Raw genomic sequence first — 11,756 nt, 5'->3', positions numbered from 1 at the left:
ACATTTCTAAGCAGGAGTAATGTAACAGCATCCTCACAGTCTGTTGGTTTTCATATCATGATTCTGTAAATGCAAATGATTTTCAGTTGCCTGTTTTCGGTTGACACTCAGATTGAGACCCTTGTACTTTGATACACCAGATATGAAATAGAAGTGGACAAATATAGATGTATGTTGTGGTGGGAGGGGGTTCCGTCATGGCTGCTTCCTGAGTATAAATAAATGAGAAACGCAATTTGTCAGAAGCGTCAGAGGAAGCTGAGAGTCGACCACAGACTGCTGCTCGCTTATAGAAATGACTTCCTAAAGACTCAAATCTCTCACAGAAGACATTAATACCTTCACAAGATTAAGCTCGTCAGAGTGGAAAATGGAGAAACAGCACTCTTCTGGGTCAGACAGCCCGGTGCTGCAGAGGAAACCACGAACCGGAGGAAACCCTGCATCACGACAGGACAGCGTGGAGTCGCTAGAAAGGTAAGAACGGTTTTGATACGCAAATGTGTGTTTTGTTGTGATGTGGAATAACTGTGTTTTCGCTTTGTTGTGCGTGTGCGCGATGCCGACACGTCTGTGAAGACGGACCGATGAGACGCATGTCCCGTGTGGCCATTGTTATGAAATTTACCGCGTAAATACGCGTTTATTTGTGCGCAAATAACAACACGGGGTTCTGAAATATTTGTTGTTAAAGCTGTGAAATGCCTACGAGCGTTACACAAAGTATGCATGTTGAAAACAAGTGCATATATGAAACATCCCGTTATCTCGAGCGACTGACGTTACTGTGTTTCTGTGTCGTGTTCGTAAGAGGAAGCGCTTTTACCAAAGCAATAGATCATGTCAGAATATACAAAACTCATATTGAGGTTTTTTTTGTAGGTTTCAGGATTTACAGATTTGATTGTGTAGCCCAGTTTTCTGACCTCATAATACCATCTGTCATCTTTAGCCCACACAGCATATGTCCTTTTCTGTGCACATCCACATCGGACAATGCATTATGTCTCCAGTAGCCTATATGATGCCAAAGAATGTATCTTTGTCTGAAGTGTGTTGTGTTGTGTTATAATAATGTATCAGCAATGGTTTTGAGACATGTGAGAACACGTCACTGCCTTGTAGTTTTATTGGCAGAACAGGTGTTTTTATTAGTTGTACGCAGCATTGCTTCTTTAGAAATGAGTTTGAGATTGTCTTTAATACATAGCATCTCGTTCAATTTATTTATATGAATGTGTGTAAAGTGGATACTTACAATTGCATTATTATTCACTCCCCTTAAAACGACACATTCTTACACTTATAGATTCAATTACATCATCGTGAAAATAACTTCTTATCTTCCGTCATTTTACCCAGGTCCTATATCAATTGTATACTATTAATAATATGAAAAGGAATGCTATTTATTGGAACTTTATTTGCATAACGCTTTTTAAAATGTGTTTTTGAAGCACCTTTATAGAGTTCAAACTAGATATATATTTATTTTTATTACGATAATGAATAACAATGAAAAATACACAGTTAAACACACAAATTAAATTGTGTTTTTCCACAGCCCGTCAGGATCTCATGTGGAATGGTGCAAACAGCTGATAGCAGCCACTATCTCAAGCCAAATGTCCAGCCAGATCTCAAGCGTCATCCCTCCAGACGCAGTGACTCGAGAGTGCAGGGTAAGACCGTCACGATGCTTCACCTGTGTTGCATACAATGATGAACTCTCAGTCAAACTTTTTTCTGTCAAAAGGTCTTTAGGTAATCTTTTAGATTTTTTCTATTTGTTTGTTTTGCATTAATGTTTTGAAATGTGTTACATATGCATCCAGAATGAGTCTGGCCCGGTTTGTTTTGTCTTTGGGACATTTTTTGATACCTGTTTTTTTTTTGATTGACAGGTTGGGAAGAAGATAGATTTTAGGGTAAGGGTGATGCTGTTTTATTTGTCAGCCTGTTCTAACCAAACCACTGCTCTGCTTTCAGTCAAGTTAAAATTGAGCTATAGATTATGTATAACAAAACAAATATGTGGCAACTGTCTGTGCACACTTAGTTTGCTTTACCTTTCTTTGGGTTCAGTTCGTATGACTTTGTAAGATTTGTTGTATTGTATTTTGCTTACTTATCAAGAGTACTTTTTTACAGTTACTGTACATGTTTGTCTTCTGTACTTACCCCATTATTTATGCTTCATCAAGCGGGAAAATGAAAAGGTGTCCAGATAATTTCTCCCCAAATCAAAGGAGAGAAATACAGTAGTGGACAAAATGATGTATATATGCTCCCCAGGTTAGATTAAATGATCAAAATATGAGGTGTATGGTACAAAATGAAGAAAATACAACTTTGTACTTATTTATTGGGGAATTGTCATTTTCCTGGGTCTTTACTCAATAGGTGTTGCTCAGGTGTTGTGCATACATTTTGCCAAGCCTTCTTAAAGTCTTCTCAAAGAACTAAAGCTTTAGTTCACCTTCAAATAATACTTTCTATTTAAATAGGTTGTTTAATAAGTTGGAAAATAGAGCCAGTTATTATTATTTGTTATGTTACGTAAGAACAAACAACAATAGGTAACCCAAAACAAACAAGAAAGGAGAATGTTGGGGACTGGCGACTTAAGTCACGTTCACATTTATTGAATGTAAAAACATGTAGTAAACAGTTATGTTGACTCTCATTGTGACCTGATGCAATAATGCAAAAAAGACCAGTTTTAAATACGGGATCTATTGTCACTTGGCATATATCGCTGGGCTCCCTAACATTCGTCCTAACCTTTTTTGTGCCATAGAAAATAGACTCTTATCGGTGAACTGGCCGTTTAAGTATGTGTGTTTGTGAGCTCTTGCGTGCACAAATGGGGTGTATTTGCATCTCCTCTTTGTCTGATGCTTATCTGTGATCCCCCAGGTATCCAAGAGGTCTAACTTGAGGGTAAGGCTCATGATGTAGTGACTGAGATCTGTGTAGAAACACACCAGAAGCATCTGAAATAATGTCATGGTATTGTCTTGAGCAGCAGTTTTTTCGTCGTGTGAACTCTCTGCCTTCCTCAGATCTCACTTCCTGTCTCTGTATGAGGATATGACCTATCAACTTAAAACCGCAGCTATTACTGCTGTTGCATTTTTCTTTCTCTATTCTCTCGTGGAGGTTTTTCTTTCAAGCGAATAAACTCTATAAACGCATCTTCTTTTTCTTCTATATTTCTTTCTGCTCGTCTGGCACTGTTTGTCTTGCGGCTGGTGTTCAGTCTCAGGACTGTGGTGACGAACATGGGTATCAGTGTGACAGCTGCTCTGAGCTGCCCTCTCACCCTCCGGCAAGTTTCTTATGCTTCAACACCATTGTTTCCTTAGTTCTGTGCTTCTCTGTTTCAACTTATATTTCCACTGCTGTCCATCTCTTTCTTGGCCCTTTTCTTTGTTATATCTTATTTAGTAAGCCAAATATTGAATCTCACTCATAAAAATTTTGCTGAAGTTCTGAAGTTGGCTGGAATTTGAGTATTGTGTTATTCTGCAGCAGGTATTCAAAAGGCAAGCGCCTGTGGATGAAGTCCCACTGGTCCCTGGAGAAACCGTCAAAACCACTGGTGTGTCTAATCATTCCAGGTTGAGCTCCAGCCTTGTTTGTGCTTGTGTTGTCATTCTTGATAATATGTTTTCCTGCATTCGCAGTTAAAGATGTGATTTATATCTGTCCTTCAACTGGAGCCGTGACGGGCACACTGACAGTCACAGACTACAAACTTTACTTCATCAGTCTGGAAAGGGTACGTCTTCAGAGCGGAGCAGACGTTATTTTTCTCTTCAAGTAGCCTATGTGCTCTGAATGGCGGCTTCAGATATATTTTTTGGCTTATGCATGTTTGTCTGTTTGCAGGATGCACCTTTTGTGCTGGATGTGAACATCTGTGCTATCAGCAGACTGGAGACTTTTAGCGTACAGAGTCTTGGAGAAAATACTAGTGGCATTGAGATCGTCTGTAAGGTCAGAATATTGTATTCAAACCACTTGTATATCCTAGGCTGGTGAACATCCATCCACAACAATAAAGCTCAATGAAAGTGTTTACTTTCATCACAGAGATGAACTGTTTTAGATTATTTATTTACATTCCAGCATGGAGCAGTGGTGGAGCTAGAGTTTTATATATGGGCTGACTACTTTAACAAATCTCTTTCTTTCACGGTATCTGTACGTGGTTGTTATGATATGTTATGAGCATGGCGCACTTCAGCGCAGCTCTTCTTCATCGGTGAATCATTTAAACGCCTCTGATTGGCCAGTATATCCATAACATGAACTTGATTGGCTGTAATGCTCAAAGCTGTAGCAGAGCAAAAACGCAGTCCTCCACATTCGTTCATTTTCACCTCATCTTATTTAGATTGGGACTGTCTGAGCTAGTCTTTCATTATGCAGGGACTGCTTTTCCTCTTTTATCTTCAGTTTTGAGAGCAGTTTTGTTCACCTTGTTGTCATTTCTTTCCAAAGCCTCTGTTATTTTCCGACCCTGATGTAAACAATGAATGTTTGGAACCGGAACTATCAGTAGTCTAACGTTAACTTACACAATGAAAAGGAATCCTAAAGCCGAAGCTAAAGTACACCTGCTTAAAATGTTAAAAGAAATAGAGGATCTCTCTCAACAATGTTTATATTTATCTACGTTAAGAAAACGCTGTGGCGTTGTATTTTACGCAACATTTAAAAAAGTTACGTTAGAAAATGACTATAGGTAACACTATAAGGGTAGGGTTTGACAAAAAACTTACCTGAAAATGTACCTGTTCGACAAAAAAAATACTTTTTTAATTAATGTTTAGATTAAGTCAGTTTACTTTTTTTATGATTTTATTTTGGCTCCTAACACCGGGTGGGATAAACAAACCACGAGTCATTTTTATCAGATCATAAAAAAATCACAATAGTGATGAAAATTGACATTGTGTTTTTCTTTTGTTAATGAAGTGAATAGTGTTTACAGGAACTTAAAGGAAAGGCATGAACAGTTTGCCCAGATTTTAACTTGGAAAAACAATAAAAGGAATCTTAGTAAAAAAATTCATTTCAATTATAAACTATTATTAGTGATGTTTGGAATATCCTCAACAGGATATGAGAAGTCCCAGGTTTGCTTATAAAAATGAGGAGCAGAGTAAGCTGGAGATTTTGGAGACGTTGACCAAGTATGCCTTCCCCTTGTCTAATGGCCTGGTACGTCAACCTTATACATAATACAGAGCAGCTATCGGCTGCTGGACCTGTCAATCATTCCTGATTCAATGCAATTGGTTAACAAATCAATTTGTTCCCTCATCTGTTCCAGCCTCTCTTCGCTTTCCAATACAAGGAAAAGTTTTCGGAGGATACATGGAAGGCTTATGATCCAGTGGCTGAGTACAAGAGAATGGCGAGACAATGATGTTTCATTCAGTACACTAGAGCTTCTTTAAGATGATTTCTTCTCATTTTCAAGTCTCCACTTTCTCTGTAGGGTTTGCCGAATGAGAGCTGGACCATCCGTAAGATCAACAGTAATTATGAAGTGTGTGACACATATCCTGCTTTACTTGTTATTCCAAAAAGTATTGAAGATGATGAGATCAAACGTGTGGCCTCTTTCAGAGCCAAACACCGCATTCCGGTCAGTCTGTGTGCCTGCATTTATACTTTACATTGACTATTAAATGAATCAATTGTAGAGTATAATATGTGACCCCGTCTGTGAAATACAGTCTGAAGTCGCATAATCTATTTATGAGATAATGAGCATTAAAGTAGTCTAAGCCATGATAGATAGAAAATATTCTTTATTAAATGAATGATTTTGAGTTAATGACACTACATTTTATTATTTAGCATAGATTGCACCATACCTTGTGTTGTCTTCCTAAACATTGATTTCACATTTTTACATGTTTATATTTCACAAAATATTCTTTACATTATGTAGGATAATTTTTTATAGAAACTAACAAATTTCAAAAAATGACTTGGGGTTTCACAGACTGGGTCACATCTCATTTATATCTACATAATGTCAACATAGTGATATTATCTGTTTTGTTTGATTTCATCAGTTGCCTCGTACAATTTTATTATCATTCTTAACGGGATAGTTAACCCAAAAATGCAAATTCAGGTTGTTCCAAAACTAAACAGATCTCATCCCGCATTGACTCTCATAGTATTATTATTATTATTATTTTCTCTACTATGGCAGTAAATTGGGGATGAGATTTGTTTTGTTACTGATATTCTTCCAAATATCTCCCTTTGTGTTTGGCAGAACAAAGAAATGTATACAGGTTTGGAACAACCTAAGGGTGAGTAAATTTTCATTTTTGGGTGAGCTATCCCGTTAATATCCAATAAATTAATTGAATCACAGCAAGACTTTGCATCTCCTGTTCTCTTTCAGGTCCTCTCCTGGATCCACCCAGAAACTCAGGCCACTATAGTGCGTTGCAGTCAGCCTATGGTGGGGCCCACAGACCGTCGGTGTAAAGAAGATGAGCACTACCTTCAGACCATTATGGATGCAAACGCACAGTCCCATAAACTCACCATATTTGATGCTCGGCAGAACACCGTAGCCGATAATCATAAGGTAATGATGGCAACCTGTGCAGTCTTGATTCATGATCAACAGTTGAAAATGAAAATCTCTCAAAATGATTTCTTTGTCTCATACATTCCCTCGCCAGCTTCCTTATTTCTTTCCACAAATGTAGTTTTGAATTACTGAGCAGCCATCTGCACTGGTGCAGATCTGTTATAGACCTGTATCGGACATTTCATTAGGAGATACAAATGGAACTCATGAATCCACTTTCCTTATTTTCTGCTGTCTCACCCCACAGGCTAAAGATGGAGGTTATGAGAATGAGAACTTCTATCCCAACATGGAGCTGAATTTTCTGGAGATCCCGAACATTCACGTTATTAGAGAGTCTCTGCGTAAGCTGAAAGAGGTGGTTTACCCCACAATCGATGAACAGCACTGGCATTCAGCCATAGAAGCCACACACTGGCTGGAGTACATTCGGGTAAACAGCACCTTTCATTGTTATTCCTTTAGTCAGCAACACTGGTCCTGTTTTATTTTTTATCTCTACACAAACGTTAGAACAAAATAAAACACACAGAATATTTACAACTGAATCAAAATGTTAATTAAATATCTTTAAGACAGTAAATTGTTTACGGGTGCCATCTGGACCCAAATACTGTTCTGAGGGATGTTGCAAGCGTATATCATTAGTTCTGGCTGGTCACGTGAGTCAAGCTTGAATCAGCTTTTTGTCTTATTGGGACCTTTATTGCATAATTGCTCCTGTACCTACAGAAATATGACGCAATCACAGTTTCCGTTTTAAAAATGAATTCAGCTAATAGCAGCTTATCGCGTTGCTCAGGAGCAAATTACCCTCCTCCATCCCCAGCTCCACTTACATTTACAATCGGGACTTGACTTCTGTTATTCATTTTCTTAAGTATCAACTACACTTTAATTATGAGTTACACTTAAATGTCTTTAAGAAATGATGACATCTGCTTGTTCTGTTCTGTTTACCTTAAGGGGGGTTATCGCTGCGCTCCTTGCTCTTATTCATGCTGGCTGCATGGATGGGCAGGGTATTTTGCCCAGAACAGAACCAATCTAAACTGTATGCTAATTGTCGATACTTTTTGATGGCAGTGAACCTGACATTAATCGTGTTAATGGATCAGAAAGTAAAGGAGCTCTTTCTCTCTGTCTCTTTCACTCATTAGCTGTTGCTTGTGAGTGCAGTGCGGATTGCAGATAAGGTGGAGTCCAGTAAGAGCTCTGTGGTGGTGCACTGCAGTGACGGCTGGGATCGTACAGCTCAGCTCACTTCTCTCTCCATGCTGATGCTGGACTCCTACTACAGAACTATCCGGGGTTTCCAGGTGCTGCTGGAGAAGGAATGGATCAGTTTTGGACACAAGTTTGCTTCGGTGAGTAACACTGACTTTGTGTCAGTACAAGAAAGTGTGGATAGAAAACTGAATGTAGCCAATCACAGAGGCACAGCTGAGACATATACGTAAATATGTTTTGAATTGTGAATTTCTAACACCTGTCTCTCATAATTCCAGCGTGTCGGTCATGGAGATGAAAATCATTTAAACTCTGAGCGCTCACCTTTATTTGTGCAGTTTATTGACTGTGTTTGGCAGATGATGAGACAGGTGAGCTATCAGTGAAACTGATGTTATCTGTTTGTCTTATTGGGACCTTTATTGCTGTCTAGGCAATGCATATTTTAATTTTTAATGTTAAAAATCACCCATACAGTATTTATCATTGAATTGTTTCTATGGCATGATACTTTATGAATAGATAGCTTTTATAGACTGTCAGCACATGCTTAATGCATGAATATTCAATGTATTCAGGGTTCCTGCTGTTTTCTGTCATTTATCAAATAATTCAATAGTGTCGCACCTACTTTATGCTTGCATTGTACTTTTCTGAGTTAAGGTCTGTTCACAATAAAGGTTTCACAATACACCAGTATAAACAAAACACTACGATTATAAACATATTGTTAGTTCTACACATACAATAATGTATGCAAGCGTTTAAAGTTTTGCCTTAAGCAGGGTTTTTTAAACATTATAATGCCAGGGACCCCCAAATATGATGAAGCTTTTGTAAGGGGCCACTTTCCTGAAATACAAATCCGCCTTAATATTTTTATGTGTTTGAAATATATTAATAAATAATACAATAAAATAATATGATGTCATGTTACATAGATAATAAACAAAATATTTCAATATATTATTTCCAAACGTAAATAATCTGCGACACTTGTCGGTCGACTAAACCTAAAGAGAAACATTTTCATTAGAAGTGAAATTGTCCTGTAGAAACTTTCGCAATTAATCTTGCTTCATGACAGCATACAACCCCAGTGAGTATGCATGTCAAGTAATGAGTGATAAAAACTATGGAACTATCTGAATGCCCCTTGGGGTTCCCCAGACCCCCTAACCCCTGCCCTAAAGATGGCTGAAATGGCTAAAAACTCCCTCTCCACCCCTGTACCCATATTTTGAGTGTGATTTATTGGCCAAAAAAGATTAAACACAAAACAAAGATGAATTTGAGTGACCATGTTATTTATATCCTAAAAAACGCTAACTTCGTAGTTATCATCCTAGATGAGAACAGGCCTTAATTCTGGAAGTTGGATATTGTGGTGCTTTGCAAGTTGAATAAACAAATGAAAGAATGAATTAAAATTGCTGACATATTGAAACTCACTATGTCTTTATATTATCTACTAGTTTCCCACGGCATTTGAATTTAATGAGGTCTTTCTCATCACCATTCTGGATCACCTATACAGCTGCCTGTTTGGTACATTTCTGTACAACAGTGAACACGAGAGAGTACAAAAGGCAAGTACCATTGTGACAATCTGAGGGGATTTTCTTGACGAGTCAAATGATTCATACCTGAAACTTGTAAATATATTTTTTTCTCTTCTTTTATTCAGGAAGTGCACAGTAAGACGGTGTCTTTGTGGTCTTACACTAACAGTCAGCCAGAAGACTTTACCAACCCATTTTATGTGAACTATGAAAACCACGTGTTGTACCCTCTAGCTAGTGTAAGGCATTTGGAGTTGTGGGTCGGATATTATGTGCGCTGGAACCCCCGAATGAGACCACAGGTGAAAAACGATTCACTATCTATGTTTTTTTACAATCAAATTATCTCACATGTAATTGAACTGCTGTTTGTGTTGACTTGTATAGATGCCTGTACATCAGAACCTGAAGGAGCTGCTGTATTTGCGTGCAGAGCTTCAGAGGAAGGTGGAGGAACTTCATAAAGAAGTATCTGCGTCACACTCAATCTCCTCCTCCTCAGAACATGCGTATTCTCCCTCAAATGGCGGTACACCCCTACACACCTCTGTTTGAAATACATAGGAAAGTTTGCTCTTGTTTAAACAAAAATGGTAATGTGACATCTTCATTTATCAAGTATAGATCCGTTTATTCTCACTTAAAAGATACAAAAAGCCAAGTACTGAAACACAACTTAAACGAACACCCAAAAAGTGGACAGTCTTCTGCACTATTCAGTGTCATTTTAGTTTTTATGAAACTGCTCTCAGTGACATACTTCTAGTCAGATCAGGAAAGCTTTGATTGGAGTTTTAATTCTGGTTATAAATGCCCATTTTTGACCTTTAAGTAATTTAATTTCTAATATTTGACTTGTAAATATGCAGAAATTGTAATAGGCTAATTTATTTGCATTTAGCTGAAGAATACGTGTGTTGTCGGTTGCTATAGATTCTTTCAGTATTTAAATTCTAGTATTTTCTTTATTAGTCTGTAGTTTTTAATCACCTCAACCTGCCTCTGTGCCAATTTCGGTATGACTGTTTTTATATTTCACTCCAGTTTAAGTTTTACTATAGTTGACTTATTAACTCATGTTCATGTTTTAGGTTGGTACGATTAGGTGGGATAGTTGTTTTAACATTATTTTGTTATAAAGACTGGAGCTTTCTTTGTCAGGAGAGAATAGTGCTGTTTAAATACTGCCATTTTAAACCAGATATTGGTTTTTCATTGTGTTTCTCAAGCACTTGTTAGTATAAAGATGAAAGCATGTGGTGTCTGTCCTGTTTTTATATGCATTCTTTACTACTGTACTGTCTGTACTACTGAAATGTATGTTTACAGAAGGTAAACTAGGGACCACATATCCTCACGCCACCTGTTGAATATGTCTGTTGTGTCCATAGAAAGTATTTCTGTAGAACCTTTCCATATTGCCGCAAATCTTTTACCATCTTCAATTAAGGGTTGTCAACTTTGACACTCAAAGGTGTAACTTTGGTCTGAGACGTGGGGGGGGGTTGATTTGAAACCCATTTCCTGAATTTACATACGTTTGCACTATGGTGATACTAAATCCATGAAATAATTAATTTTCTGAAATCGCAAAACCAAATTTCTATTAAACCTTATTTGTAACAAACACTATCTACTGTTAAAAGAACAAGCACTTATTCCAGGCATAACTATAGTCTCACGTTAAGTTTTTAGTTTATTTGAAAGCAACCACATAACTTGACCCAGAGCAGCGACAAACTGAAAACATATAACCTTTCTGTTATAATGTTTATGTTTGATATCATTGATAAACAAAATCTATTTAATTTGGTTTTCCGTGGTTGTTGTTACGCCCATGTGTACACTCGATAAGTATGTAAGATAGGAAGTCATGACAGTATAAGGGAGAAACATTTCAGATCATTTGAACATCTCAGGCTGTGCACCTTAAAGGGACAGTTCCCCCAAAAAGGAAAGTTCTGCCGTCATATCTCTTGTCATTTCAAACCAGTACGACTCTTTCTTCTGCAGAACACAAAAGAAGATATTTTGAGGAATGCTGGTAACCAAACAACGACGGTACCCATTCACTTTTATTGTAAAAAAAACCAGTGCAAGTGAATGGGGGCCTGTTTACTACATTCTTCAAAAGATCTTCTTTTGTGTCCTGTCATAACGGTTTGAAATGACAAGAGGGAGAGTAAATGATGATGTGTGAGCTTAACTTTAAGAGACCAGCTTTCAATGCCAGTTACCGTTTTAAATATTGATGACATTTTTATAATGCACCTTTAAAATAAAGAAATAATATGTGTATTTTTTGTATTCCCCTTGTTTATTCTTTCTTG

At 37.5% G+C, this 11,756-nt stretch overlaps 1 protein-coding gene across 9 annotated transcripts; it reads left to right on the top strand.

Moving 5' to 3' along the window:
- Nucleotides 1-155: 155 nt before the first annotated feature.
- Nucleotides 156-11,723, top strand: mtmr1a (myotubularin related protein 1a). 9 transcript variants are annotated; one of them, XR_013786608.1, is made up of 18 exons: nt 242-477; nt 1,565-1,682; nt 1,905-1,928; nt 2,920-2,943; nt 3,538-3,604; nt 3,690-3,784; nt 3,895-4,002; nt 5,131-5,232; nt 5,345-5,428; nt 5,513-5,662; nt 6,440-6,628; nt 6,882-7,067; nt 7,795-8,001; nt 8,143-8,235; nt 9,340-9,453; nt 9,552-9,728; nt 9,814-11,435; nt 11,610-11,719. XR_013786608.1 is itself a non-coding variant. In XM_079455658.1 (17 exons), exons 1-17 carry the CDS (start codon nt 371-373, stop codon nt 9,979-9,981), a joined length of 2,016 nt encoding a protein of 671 aa, XP_079311784.1. In that variant the 5' UTR covers nt 179-370; the 3' UTR covers nt 9,982-11,723. The 9 variants fall into 9 exon arrangements, 8 of the variants coding, with proteins under 8 accessions (XP_079311782.1, XP_079311784.1, XP_079311781.1 ...); XM_079455658.1 differs by having other exon boundaries at nt 179-477; nt 3,535-3,604; nt 9,814-11,723; XM_079455655.1 differs by lacking the exon at nt 2,920-2,943 and adding an exon at nt 3,263-3,331 and having other exon boundaries at nt 9,814-11,723.
- The last annotated feature ends 33 nt before the right edge of the window (nt 11,724-11,756 follow it).

This window comes from Barbatula barbatula, assembly GCF_947034865.1.
Source record: "Barbatula barbatula genome assembly, chromosome: 1".
Classification (NCBI taxonomy): domain Eukaryota; kingdom Metazoa; phylum Chordata; class Actinopteri; order Cypriniformes; family Nemacheilidae; genus Barbatula; species Barbatula barbatula.
This window is presented reverse-complemented; position numbering and strand designations above follow the sequence as displayed.